The 15,071-nt window shown below is 36.2% G+C and overlaps 1 protein-coding gene across 2 annotated transcripts in view; it reads left to right on the forward strand.

Moving 5' to 3' along the window:
- Positions 1-3,833: 3,833 nt before the first annotated feature.
- Positions 3,834-15,071, forward strand: part of brd1a (bromodomain containing 1a) — a 128,080-nt gene continuing 116,842 nt past the window's right edge. The window contains exons 1-2 of one of the 2 annotated variants that reach the window (XM_039761072.1): positions 3,834-4,169; positions 9,086-10,462. In XM_039761072.1, coding sequence (XP_039617006.1) covers positions 9,102-10,462 — 1,361 coding nt within the window. In that variant the 5' untranslated portion in view covers positions 3,834-4,169; positions 9,086-9,101. The remainder of the gene's footprint in view (positions 4,170-9,085; positions 10,463-15,071) is intronic. The other variant, XM_039761071.1, reaches the window with a different exon arrangement.

A 15,071-nucleotide genomic window follows, 5' to 3' on the forward strand; every position in this document is an offset into this window, starting at 1 on the left:
AAGAGAAATTTGATATCTATGAAGAATGGTAGTAAACTTGACTTGGCAGTCAAATGTTTAGGGTACAGAGACTATAGAGAATGTCTAAATCTATTGATATACGGTGAATAACTATAGAGAATGCCTAAATCTATTGATATAAGATGAAGATAAAGTTTAAATTGCCGTTTTTTTTTTCATGAAAGATGTGAATTTTACTATGTAATAGTAATTGATACAGAAAGATGGAACAAATATGAATATTAATGTATTCAGAATTTTACATTAAGATTCGATGCAACATTAGGACAGATTTTATATTGGGTTTTAAGGTTTAAATGTGCTAAATTAGATTCAGGGTATAGCGCAAACCTTTAAAGTTTGTAGAGCATGGTATAAGGGAAAAGACGTTTGTGAGATAGTGCTGACAGTGTTTTTAGGAACTGGAGTAATTAGGGCCATATAGACAGAAATAGTTGGTGGCAATACAGGACAATAATTATGGCTTTTTGGACCTAAGTAATATAGAAGTTAGCAAAACAAAGTAATAATTCAACACAACAGAGATGGAGTTTCTTTAAACATGGAGTGGTGAGTGAGCAGTTTGTGAAATTGGAAAGCCCAGATACAAACCAAGGATCCCAACTGGTGGCAGAAGACTTTAACATCAATAAGAAGCTTGGGTGCAACCCTTGCAATTTTAATGTTACATTGGCATAAGCCAATGGCTTGCATTAATGAGAGTAGTGATTACATTTTCTGAAGAGAGGATTGACACCTACTTTTAGCAAGATAGCTGTTTTTATGCAGCAAAGGTGATCATCTAATTTAAGGCACAGCAGGATGTAAATTGGGGCAACTTTGTGAATAAGAGCACGAGGATGTGGGCATGGTTGTTTGTGTAAGGATTCTAGTATTGTACACATCATTGGCACCATAAACTATGCCAAGGTGGTATGGTATGTTTTTTGGAAAAACGTACTTTTCTGAAAAGCAATGGCATCACATAGACATCAACATAAAATGTCCGTTGTTGCATGCTGCGGTTGCCAGTTTGCCAAGAATGTGTGGCAGGCTTGCTGCCAGGCTGTTTTTGCGTGGCTGGGGCAGCAGCAGTCACTGTATTAATGCATTTCATTGTGATCTGGTTTCTACCTCTTGTCATTGTTAACTGTCAGTGCCATAGGCGTGTCAGCTACTAGAACCTGTTTGGTCCCCCCACAAATAGCTGGGGACCAATCAGCTGAAGCCGAAACCTCACAATCGTCTTCAATCGCTTGTATCAAAATCAGAGTCTGACAGGCAAAATGTCGTCCCTGGAGTGTTCTACTTTACAAATCCACTTGGATCTCTCGGCCGATGTCGGGGCCATTTTTGCTGTTGTTTGTGCCTTGTTACTCATGGGAGTGCAGGAAATCTCGGACAAAACCAACAAAGCTAACTTTTTTTCTAGCAACAAGACTCCAACTAAAACATAACGGTTGGTTTTTGTCACAGTTGATTACTATCATCAACTGCTTCTTTTGACAAAAGTCAACATCAGCCCTGAAAGAGTTAAAATTAAATACTTGAGTTGTCTGTATCACCACCAACAACATTGATGAAAAATTTAGGACTAGGTACACTTCTGGGAACCAAGATAGCTAATGTTTGTTGGATAAGAAGGAAATCAGACAGTTGTTGACAATGTTTTTATCATTATACATGGAAGTTATGAGGATATGGGACACAAATCTGAGATTTATAGAGGAAAACGTAATGCTCTCTGAAGAAAAATAAATTTGATAGATGTTATTTGACTTGATTTTCTATGTTCACTATTGTTGATTTTATTAGCTATTATTGATTTATGTGAGATTTGTGATTTTAGGTATTAATGATTTGCACTGATTTTTTTATTCCCCAAATGCAGCTAGCCAGTAATCTTTTACTTCATTTTAGCCTCTAAGGGGGACATATTCAGTATACATACATTTTATACAGATTAGGAATAGGGCTATAACAGGAAATTATTCCTTAGTTTTAGTGAGACGTTATGGAGTCTCAAAGGAAGGAATGCGGAATAATTTTAGGGTAACATAGGATTCATGTTAAAGAAATAGCATAAAGGGTTAATAAATGGGGGAAGAGAGGTAATGGTCAAGTGAACAACACAATGTACACTGAAATATAAGAATTGGTTTAGGAAAAATATTGAAATGGTCAAGTAAATGTACCAGAAGATAGGTTGATGTAGTATACAGAATGTACTGAAGGATGACTAAGAAATCAACAGATGTCCTATAAACTAGAATGGACAGTTGTTATACGCACAGAAATTTCAAGGGTTGTGGCTCATCTCAAAAGGTATAAGGTGAACCAGAATACTGTATAATATATAATAATCATCTCAAAAGGTGTAAGAACCAGAATATACTTTTATTCTGTATAAATCCTTTGGGTGTAAACCAATGAACCAACCAGAGTAAAATGTATGCATTGGTTGACACTGTATGTAAATTCAACATTTTATATGAACCAACCAGAGTAAAATGTATGCATTGGTTGACACTGTATGTAAATTCAACATTTTATAAAATAAACCTATCCTTTATTTCTCTGACCATGCTGTAACGGACGGCTTTTGAAGAATGCTCCCTCCAAGGCATTTTGCCGAGGAGTCATTAAAAGATCAATGAACAGCTTTTCTCCTGCCTGATTACTGAATTGTCCTGTTAGAGGATGTTTTCCCTAAAATAAGAAATTTCGACCACAATGTGTATAACACACACAGGACTATATGTATATACATAAATATATATATATATAGATATGTACACATCACACATCTATGTATATGATTTGTGTAATATATATATATATATATATATATATATATATATATATATATATATATATATACATAGATATATGTATGTATGTATTAAAAAAACAAATATATCAACAAATAGATAAAACTCACCATCTTTTCCAGTTTAGAAGTACCATCACTGTTCAAATAGGATGTGGTTGCCAACAAAAGTGTTTTTTTATATTACACCTTATTCAATAACACCATCTAAATGCTACCAGTATCTTGACCCTTTTCGGATAAACTTGTGTACTAAACGTTCCAGACAGGTGGGGCCTGTCCAAGCAACATTGTGTATCGGGTAGGAGCCAGCAAATAATGGTAAAGTCAAGGCTATTTTTAATTTACCAATTAACCTGACATTGGTATCAATGCGTAGTAGTTGAAAAGAAACTTGTATAAAATGCGCACCCCATTCCCCATAGTGACCAGGTTGATACCTGATTCCGACTGCATTAATTTTAGTCACTCCTGATTAATAAGGCTTGTGTTTTAAGTTAGTCTAGACACCAGGTCGTTATACGTTTAATGATTATTTGTTCACTTTGTTTTATTGTATCAGTTGTGGACTAGACGAAATATTTAATGAACGTAGCTTTCATACGAAAATACAGAATGAACTTTTAAAGCAGCTTGTTACAATGAAGATGCCGTTCTCTTGGTTTCGTTCCTAGTAACAAACACAAATATGTATCAGATTACAATGAGTCATATATTGTGTTCACTACAATAAGCAGTGCTTTATTCTGTCAGTTTTTATATGTGCAAATGAAGAAATATACTCTATCGCCAATCTTGCGATTCGTTTTACCATTTCCCTTGCATTTTTAAAAAAAATAGTATGCTGTGTACTGCTGATGCCGAAAGTATGACTGTATTCGCCACTTCCTTTTTCATTCGACAGACAGCTTCGCGTGCGGAAACAAAAGCTTCTTCTGAAACTGTTAAAAAAATGTGAGTCGCAGCCACACAATTACCCGAGCGAGCGTAGTGCCGCTTAGCTAAGCGTATCTGCGTAAACTGCGTAGCGGGCGGAACCTTTAGTGTAACCGCATTGTTGTTGAGAAGAGGAGCTGGGACAGCTGCCTTTTCTTGCTTAGAACTCTGACTTCGGCATCACGAATGGTTGTTTTCAGCAAGAGTGAGAAGGGCAATCTTCAGCCGCTTGACCGCCTGGGATACAGGGTACATCGACCGAATTAAACAACGCGAGGTTTTTGTCTTGAGACGCAGCTCCACTGGAACAGATTGTGTGGAATCACAGTCACTCCGTAGGGCTACATCGCCATTGCTATCAGCTCCTGCCCTGTCTCGGGAACAAAACGTTAGAAAGTTAAAGGTATGTGCTTACAATCTCTGCCGGGAGTTAAAAGGTGGTTATTGGCACGGCCAGAACGCTAACAGTAAAAGGTGTACGAGTTTCCACAAGGAAGAATTTGCTCTTGTTCTGCTCGTCGCCTGTATGCTTGTTTTGTTGGACGCCATATTAGCTTTTCTAGTTTTATTATTGTGAACTGTCCCGACACGGTAGGCCTATGGGAGACTCCGTTTGTCTAAGGCACATCTTTCGCTTGCGGTGGGGCGTGCTTTTCTAAGATCTGTAAGGCAGTGTCTGTTTAGCGTGACCGGCAGGCGAGTCCACGTGAAGACGGGCAAAGAAGCGATTAATAGTAATGGTACTATGGTCCAGTTATTCAAACAGGCCCGGGAAAGTGTTTGGTGCAGTGACGTCACGGCGTTCGTCTCTATTCCAGGGCAACTTCTGTTTAGACGACCAGTTCCTGGCATTTGTTCAGTTTAAAAAGCAGTTGGCATCGAAACTCTTGGATAAAGATAGACGCTTCGCTGAACTGTCCTCGCTTGCGCTGGTAGTTAGGGGAACAGCGTCGCGAAGAACAGTATTTAAATGATAATCGGAGACGCTAAAGGCAGTTTAGCAAATTTAACCGATTACAGACATTGCATTATGGATGATACACAGAACGTGTAATTTTAAGGAAGTATGTGTTTTTAATGTGCCATGTCACGAGGGACAGCGTGCTGTATGGTTTATAATAACACAGCATCAACCGTACAATAGATTATTATACTGCATTTAAAGCATTGGATACCAAAATATAAAGCCCGATCGTCTATTTAAACTAGCTTCTGGTTAAACTAAATAATTACGGATTCTAGACAAACTATCAATTCAGCAAGCACAGAGCAATGTTTTATTTTCTGGGTACCATTCAGTTCCCGTGGCTTGTATTACGCGTGCGTGATAGGGTTTCATTTAGATGAATTTGCGAACTATATTATAAAAAAGACAAAAAATGTAATTTAAACAGCATTTATCATTTACAGACCGGCAGTTTTATTTGTAGACCGTATTCAGTATTCAGTTTTGAATTTTCCTATGGGATTAATTAAGTTTATGTAATGTAAAATTTACCTTCGAAAGCAAGTAGATATTAAAATTGAATGAAGAATTGAATGCCGATATTCCTGAATTCCTAAACTCTGGAAAAGTCACCCCCTCAGACGTTTCTTGTATATTTAACAATGCAATCCAATTTGTTTTCATCATTCAGAAAGCTTTCGTTTCAACCATTTTCTTAGTGACATTTTTTACCTAACATTAACAGCATTAACTTACTGCTGACTTGCTGTTTAACTTATTTAGCGTTGTTTATCCCAAGAAAAGTCGAAAACATTTAATTTTATAACGAATTTTTTTTTTTTCCACTTGTAAATTTCAAACCGTCAACATAAATACTGGCAGAAGCATATGACAAGTGTCTACAACCACACTGATGCAGGATACACGTCCTTCATGAGACATGTTTTGCAGCTGTCACCAATGCTTGGCTCAACGTTCAGTCTGTACAGTAGAAGTGTGTGTGTTTGTGGACTTGTAATATTTTTTTCGGTTGTTAGCACATGAGTAGGTAGAATGACAGTGCCTGATCTGCAAGATCAATGTGCCCCTTGTGTTATAGACTACCACATTTCCTCTGAAACGAACAGCAGTTGCTACATTGAGAACTGTGCTTAGGAGGCTAACATTTTTCTTGTCTTTCTACTTGATGGCATCATTTGCCTTTTTGCCTTGCACCTACTTGCAGCATAGTGAACCTTCTGGCACCCGAATCGAATTCTCCAGGCACATCATTACGTTTTAGTTGTACAGTGCTGTCTATATGCATCAGTTCCAGTATACATGTCAACATCTAATGACCAGTTCAAATTATCACACTCGATTCAACTTTCAGTTTCAGTTTGTTCTAAAGCTGGCTTTAAAGTGATTGATGAGCTACCTTAGAGTTGCAAAACACAGAAATATTCTTAATTTTTTGCAGTATAATGTTTTATACTCTAGATGACAACATAATACTGTCTCAAGAGTTTTTTTGGGCTTTAAATTGTAAAGTGGATCATTAAATGTCACCTTGAGTCTGACTCGATTTTAACTGTATTTACATAGAATTCAGAGTTTGAGTCATGCTTGGGGTTAATATCAAGGAGGCTTATACTTGGACCCTTTGTTTATTTTTTCCATAATTTTTAGCCAAACAATAATGAAATACAAAGTGATCCAATGCTTGACCAGCTTACGTGTGTTCATCATACTATACCCGTAAATAAAGGTGAAGGTCTTACTAATGTTGATATGGCCAGGCCTACAAAACATTTTAATGGTGCTCTTAGAAGAAATAAAAAAAACAGTTTTGGAAATGTCTGATATGGCAGAATGAGAGCACCAACATGCAATGGAATTAAGTATCTTAATTAACAAAAGTCTGCTACTAATTAAGAAATTGGTTGGAGTTTTAGGCCCTGGTTTGACTTTTTTTTTTTTTTAAATATACCTGGTTCACATCTCATTTTTTTCTGTTATTTTTAAGGAAAAATAAAGCAGCTCAGAGGACCAAGTCTTAAAAACAAGTCAATTAACAGCAGAAATTGGTTACAGATTAAGAAAGTGTAGGGAAGGTAAACCTGTACACACTACGGCTTTCTGAATGGAAGGAATGATCTCAAAATTAGACTGTGTAATTTATCACTGTCATTTTAGCCCGAAAATTAAGGTTTGATTATTTAAATTAAAAATAAATATTCAAATATGATTGAGCTTATGTTAACGATTCTAACATTTTTTTTTTTTTTTAACTTCATTATGATGCTAAGGACTGCAGCAGTGGCCACAGTAGGGAAAAATACCAATAAAAAAGAATTGTAGTGGTACTAACAGTGGCAACTGTTATTTAAATATAAGGGCCATCAAAATCCTGAGCAGATGCACTTTTTTAAAAAGGGGAGCATCAGTACTGTCATTTTGTGTTCGTACTTTTGGCCAGGTAACCAAGTCTTAAACTGCTCAGACTGTAGGGCACAAGAGCACTGTTCCTCACCCGTCACTCAGCATTTCGTACACAGGTGTCCTGTACCCTCGGCAGAAATTGCTTTCCATGGGGCACCACTTTAACTCTGCTTCCCATTTGTTAACAGTTATATTGTGACGCAGCTTGCTGCTACCACGGACGTTTACAGGGCAAGACACCAGCTCAGTGCTACAAATGGGACCCATGCAACATTGTCATAAGTGCTTCATGCCTTGGAGAAGAACCGTGAATTAAAAAAAAAAAAAAATGTAGCATAGTGCCTTACCAGTGCATGTGACATGTAGGGATCTAAGCTTGTTTATATGTATCTGATTTTTATGGGTCACTGTCCTGACAAGTTAGGTGGAATATTGGTTAATTTGTAAGACTGTGACTAGGTGAGAATAGCAAATAAAGAAACAGAGCAGGCAAGAGGCAGGCGGGTCAGAATAAAAAGTCAGCATCTCTGGAGTCTTACTTTTTTTTTTCTTCTTTACAGATGCAACAATGTTTTAATAAATGTAGCTTGAACACTTTTTTTTTTCTTCTTTACAGATGCAACAATGTTTTAATAAATGTAGCTTGAACATTTTTAATAAAACTTAATTGTTTTAGGCATTATGTTTCAAACCAATAGCCACATGTAGACTAGGATGGATTGTGGGACACCATACCAGAGACTCTTTTAGGAAAAACTTCTGAATACACCAGTAGATGAAAATGCTTGGCAGTGGGACAGGGAAAATGAAACTTTGAATGTGTCTGGCTGTAAGTTTTATTAATGAAGATAAACTAATCATTCAAAAATTCAAAAAAATCTAATCTTGGATGTGAAGTGTAAAAACAAATCCGTAAAATACCGGAGCCATGCATTACACGTTTAGAGTAATTCAATGCCAAAATTAGTGCTGGTAAAGCAAACCTCTGTTCTTTTACAGTCAAATGTCAAGATTTGCCTTCGAATAAGATGTGTTGAACTATATTCGAATAGTGACATTCCGATCTAACAGCCCTAGTGCAATTAATAAATGCATATATTATAGATACTGCATTTTTGATTTAGTCTTCACATAAGAATCATACTTCCAGGTTACTTGGGTGTAATTCCCAACCCCTTACTGGGAAATTTGAATGTTCCCCATGTGTTTTCTTTACATGTCCCAATATCATGCTTGTTACATTAATTGAAGACTGTTAAGTAACCCAGTTTGAGTGTCTTGAATGTGCATGGTGAGAGTAACTAGCAATGGAGTAGTGCTTTTTGCTGCTCATGAAATAATTTGACATTTGGAATTGAAGTAACAGCCTTGGTGTTGTCTAGAATGGAGTTTTTGACCCCTGTCCTTGCACAGAGTTATTTTGGTATACAGGTAAATGCAGAATTTGGGCAAAACATTAGAAACTATGCAGTTGCACTACCTTCTACTCCATATGAAAAATTAACGGCTGTTGAATTTGGCTATACACGAAGTGAAAGGAGCTGTTTAAAAAGATGTTGAAATATGATACATTATTATGTACTTAATATTAATGTTCGTATTACAAAATTCAAATAAGCATTGAATTTCAGGTATCATAGTGGTCTGTTGAGCAGTACAGCTAACTCACACTTTCAGGGACCAGGGTTCCTATCTTGGCTTCAGCGCTGTTTGTCTAACGTTTTCATATTATCCATGTTTCTTTGTGTGCATCTTCAAGTTTCATGCCACATCTCAAAGCCATGAAGTTACAGTTGATTGATAGTTGTATGAGTGAATGTGCCATTTAATGGAGAGGTGTCTCATATAGGATTCATTTCTGTTTTGTCCCCAAAGCTGTCATGATACTTTCCATGTGTAAATGAGTGAGAGGGTCTTATAATTTTTGTGACTGTTTCTTTTTATCTCCCCAGAGGAATTTCTTCTGAAATGAGAAGAAAAGGGCGACATCACAGAGCTTCCATGGCTCGCCGTTCTACTTCTCCTTGCAACATCAAGCATTCTCCAACCCGGGAAACACTCACCTATGCCCAGGCTCAACGAATGGTAGAAATGGAAATCGATGGCAGAGTACATAGAATCAGTATTTTTGACTCTTTGGAAATAATTTCTGAGGATGACATTACAGCACAAGAGCTTACAGAATGTAATAGCAATAAAGAAAACAGTGAACAGCCACAGGTTTTGGTGAGATCTAAAAGGCTAAAAAACAATAATTTAAAAAAGAACAATGTAGCAGTGCCAAACGTGCATGGGGGACAAGCAACATCTAGTGCACTTCCAGAACCTAAAATTCGAATTGTGGAATACAACCCTCCTGTTGCTCCTCGGAGACCGCCTTCTTATTACACATTTATTGAAAAATCTTCTGATGAGCTTGACAAAGAAGTGGAATATGATATGGATGAAGAAGACTATGCATGGCTGGAACTAATTAATGAGAAACGTAAAAGTGAAGGATTGAGTGTTGTGTCTCAAAACGTTTTTGAATTTCTCATGGACAGATTTGAGAAAGAGTCATTTTTTGAGAGCCAGAATCAGGGGGATCCTCAGTCTCTTATTGATGAAGATGCAGTGTGTTGCATATGCATGGATGGAGAGTGCCAGAACAGTAATGTAATTTTGTTTTGTGACATGTGTAATTTAGCAGTTCACCAAGAGTGTTATGGAGTGCCATATATCCCAGAAGGACAGTGGCTTTGTCGACACTGTTTACAGTCTCCTAACCAGCCAGTTGATTGTGTACTTTGCCCAAATAAAGGTGGTGCTTTTAAAAAGACAGATGATGACCGATGGGGACATGTTGTCTGTGCTCTTTGGGTGCCTGAAGTGGGTTTTGCTAATACAATTTTTATTGAACCGATTGATGGTGTAAGGAACATACCACCTGCAAGGTGGAAATTAACTTGTTATCTTTGTAAGCAGAAGGGACTGGGAGCCTGTATCCAGTGCCATAAGGCAAACTGTTACATTGCATTTCATGTGACTTGTGCTCAGAAAGCAGGCTTATACATGAAAATGGAGCCTGTTAAAGAAGTAACAGACACTGGAACAACTTTTTCAGTTAAAAAGACAGCCTATTGTGATTCACATACTCCCGCAGGTTGTACTAGAAGGCCATTAATGATTTATGAAGAAAGTGAGACTAAAAATGGCCTTTGTCAGAAAGGTGAAAAAAGTGGTAGAACTCCTTTAAAAGGCAGGCAGAAAAGCAAGAAGAGTAAAAAGGGTTCAACAGAACCAACCAGTTCTGTTCCTTCAAAGTCTGTTCCTTGTATTCCTCCTCAAAGGTAAGTATCTACACTTTATTTTGTATGGATTATTGTAATAAGTTTTATTTTTCTGATCATAGTTAATTTAAATTATGATTTTTAACGGTGTTTTTTGATAGTGTTCCCACTTTTTTTTTGTGAAGTGCTTCCTTTTCTTCCTGTAAAGGAGCATTTATATTTCTTTATTAGCTTGTGGGTCTTTGCAAAAATCTGCTGCTTTATGTAGTTCCCTACTTGAAACCTGGAAACTACCAACTTTTTTTACTAGCTGTTATTAATATATACTCTATTCATTAATGGATATTACAGATTGTGTCGGTCAACTAGCTGGCAGCTAGCCATTCATTCCCATGCCTGATTCCAGAACTAGTTCCCAGTTATTCATTTTCTGGGTGAGGTTCTCCTGAATTTAATTAGAACATACATTACAATGAACTTAAGAATTTTTCCTTTTTTTTTTTGGTCTGGCCCACTTCTTAGTCAAAACTTCTGTAAATCCAATAGGTGCAGAATCCCCAGACAGCTTATCTCAAAGAATCATTGAGGCATAGTGGACTGTGTGATAATGAGCTACCCAGGCCCTGATGCAGCAAAGCAGCTCAGAAATTAATATTTCCATCTCCGTGCAGTACAGGTAGTATCAGTTTCTGGTCAATATTGGCAAACCTAGGTGGTTAGTTGTTGTTTTTTTTTTTTTGTAGCTGAAGAAATGCCTGATTATTTATAATTCCTATTGGAACTCGATACCAACATAAATTTAATGCCAATTCCAATGCAACAGGATATTTTTATTTGCAGCAAAACTTTCAAGATGCAGTTTTTTGCCAGACATTTCAAATAAACTTTGTCAAAAGATCACATAAAAGGTATCTGCTATTTCAGAGAAGGAGTTCTAACAGTCTGCCCTTTGCTCCCACTTCAAAGCAGCTTCTTGACTTCAGCCAATTGAGTGTCTGTTGTGGAAAGCTAAAACACAAATTTGTAATTCATATTTTAGGATGACCATGAAACAGTCCTGTGAAAAGTAAGTATTTATTCAGCAAAAACTGAGCTGATATGCCTATTCCATCTATGAAAAAAGTAGGTACACCTTTGGCTAAAGGGATGAGCAATTTGGCAAAAATGTAAAGACCATTCATGATTTATGATTTATGTAAATATTTTTACGCAAATCAGTTTCAACTTATCTTGTGGAAAATATAAATGTGAAGTTTGTCCACAATTTGCAAACTGAAAATACAACTGTATCCTTCTTAGAAAAACACAAACATATATTTTAGATTGTCAATGAGAGAAGGTGCAAACTAAGAAAATGTGTTTCTTGGTGTAGATTTCTACTCATTCTTTTCCCCACATTAGTGTTGTCACCAATGCAGGCAAAGAGAGAACAATGGACATCTCCAGCATATTCATATGCTGGCCACCAGACAAAGAAATCTCTCTTCTTTGCATAACCACTGTCTAAAAACAAAAAATATAATAAGGAGTGTGCCGTTTTTAGTGCACACTAATGCAGTGAGAACAGTGTGCCAAAGCTGTCGGCTGTGGACAGGCTTTATCTTTGTTTCATGCTTTCTTGAATTTGTTCCATTCTGCTGGGTATTTCTGTTTTATATGCTGAAATAAACTGAATGTGCCAACACTGTGAACTGCTATTGTCTTTTTGCAAACTTTGTATTTTACATTAGCTTGTTCAACATGTGATCATTCATATACAAACTAATTGCAGCCAACTGAGTTAAAGTTACAGACTTTCTTTGCAACAAACTAATTCATTTGAGAAATGACGTTGCATTAAAATGTTTTGACTGTACATATGTAATCAACTGATCAACCTGGGGTGAGTGATAGCCTGATTTACCACATAGCCCCACCCCTTCTACAATAACAAACGCACACATTTGTTGTTTTCTTGACCATTTTTAACTTTTTTTTTTGGAAAAATGCTTTAAAACGTTATGTTGAAATAATAAACAATTTTTTTGGGAAAAAAAAAAAAAAAATCACCCAGCCCTACCTTGGCTCTAATAGCTGGTATTGCCACATTTGGCAGAAGCAACTTCAAGTAGGCGTTACTTATGACTATCTACTAATCTCTTCCATTGACTGAGAGAAATATTTGTCTACACCCACATGAAAAAATCTTTCAGTTTTATGATGTTTAAGGGGTGTTTAGCATACAAAGTCCATCTCAAATCTTACCACAGCATCTCTGTGGGATTCTTATTTTGGCTTTGACTTGGCTATTCCAGGACCCTACATTTCTTTCTTTTCAGTCACTTCTTGGTGGATTTACTAGTATGGTTAGGGTGACTATGGTGTTGAAAGGTCAACTTTTTTTGTTGAGTTTCAGTCTTCTAAAAGATGGTGTCACATTATCCTTAAGCATCCTCTGGTAAAATGAAGAATTGATAGTGAATTCTGTTATGGTGAGCTGCCTGGACCCTGATGGAACAAAGCAGCCCCCAAACACAAAATTTTCACCACCATGATTTACAGTTTGTATCGGATTGTTCTGGTCAAATGCTGTCTTTAAATATATTAACATTTAGCCTACACTAGATCTTAATTTATGAAAAATGTTTCAGTAAAGAAAGTTAGTTTGTGAATCTTAGTTAAAAGCTATTGTAGTAAACGTAACTTTTTTCATATTGAGTTCATTGCCAACAATACAGGAATATTAATGCATGAGTTGGGTTTAAGTTCCAATTTCTTTTTTATTACAGCATGCAATCAACGCAAAACACCAAATTTCAGATTTCTTTTGTAAATGATGGCACTACTTCATAGTGTTTATATATTTAAACTCTACCAACTTTATCACTTGAAAACCTAAATAAATTGGCACTTATGTTGGCATTGTTGTTTGTTCATTCACGTGTTCTGGTTTTAAATAACTTTCTAATGTCTGTCATAGAATAATAACAGATTTTATCAGCTTTACCTACACAAAACATTTTTTTGTAAAGTGAATTTCGATAAAAAGTGAAGAAATGAACGTTAAGCCGTACTTTTGCAGATGATAAAGTTATGCAATCTTGTCACTTGTGATACCTCTGTGACACCATTTGTGATTTATCACAAGAATTAGTAGGAGGTTGGACCTTAAACAGTTTTTGTGATAAGTCCACAATGTTACATATAGCTTTCAGATTCAAGTTTTTAGCTGCCAGCTATGCTTGCCTCAAGCCTTGCCTTGTTTTATGTAAACTGGGCACTGCTTCCTTTTGTATGTTTTACAAATGAAGTAGGTAAATGTGTTAAATGATTGTATGTTAATGATTAGTGATTCTTAAATGAGACTACCATGGCAAGAAATGTTTTAGAAAGTGTGGAATCTTTATGGGCCTTCTTCAACTTACCACACACAAACTATGGCCGTAGCAATGTGAATACTGTATATAGCAAAAAAAAGCTGATTTTCAATTTAGTTGAAAATATTGAAAATTTCCAGTGGAAGGAAACGGGCATCCTCTGGATAAACCCATACATAACACTAGGGTTAAATACAGAGATGACATACATCTGATATTCAAGCACTGTATGTGCAATGGGAGGCAAAATTTTCAAACCCACCCTACAGCAGAAAGCAAGCTTGTTTCTTTATGGTTTGAACAATAATCTTTGATCTGATTAGATCGTCTTTCCTCAAAGCAGTGTGCCTTTTTGTCTTTCTTCCTACTCTTTTCATACCTAATAATTTGCTGTCAGTTACACTATAAAACCACAATGTCCTGCTTGTTTTGTGTTTGTCCCTTTTTTATTTTTTAACATTTGCATTTCTAATGCAAGTACTCAGAATTTACTCAGTGTGGACAGGAAGATAGTATGGGTTCCTTTAATATCGGGCTGTTATGAGTACCACCATATAGTATTTATTCACTCTAAATACATGAGTTTGGAATGTAAAGAGGAGTCAGACCATGCTAAATACAGTTACAAGCATAGAATGTGCAAATAATAAACATGCAGTGACCAATCCACAATCTGGGAGCTGTTAGGCAGCAGTGGTAACTCCTGTCACAGTTCCACTCTCAAATACATTATAGGAATACAATTAAAATGTTATATTACGAGTGTCAGCGTTCCTGATACCTATTGGCAAATTTGCTCAGTATAGCATTTTAAAAGTTGTTGAGTTGTATCTCTTTTGTAAAGAAATCTAATCCTTTTGGTGGTGTGTGTTTGTTTTTTTTTTTTTTCACATCCACATGAAAACCAAAGTAAGTTATTCTTTGTGAATTTGACACAATCACTGTTTGGAAAATCTAAATTATAAATTTAAAATAATACATTTCTTTAGTAGAAAGAGTAAAGAGATTGATTTAGAGGATGAGAGACAGTTAAAAGTGAAGTGAAAAAGTCTCATTCTGTAGGTATATGTTTCAGACTTTTTCGTGAGACCCAACTACTTGGGCAAATCAATTTTTGACACACAGTTTGAGCAAAAGTTATTTAATCCAGAAAACTTGTCTTATTTTCAAAGTTTCTGCCTAATGAACAATGCTGCCTTCCTGTCACTGACCAAAATAAATCCAGTGTTTCCTAGTTAAAATACTTTCTTGTGCAAATGAGTAATAAAATCTTTATTGTATAAAGACACATGCAGCATTTGTTAAGAGTTAAT

Source organism: Polypterus senegalus, chromosome 8 (assembly GCF_016835505.1).
Source record: "Polypterus senegalus isolate Bchr_013 chromosome 8, ASM1683550v1, whole genome shotgun sequence".
Classification (NCBI taxonomy): Eukaryota; Metazoa; Chordata; class Cladistia; order Polypteriformes; family Polypteridae; genus Polypterus; species Polypterus senegalus.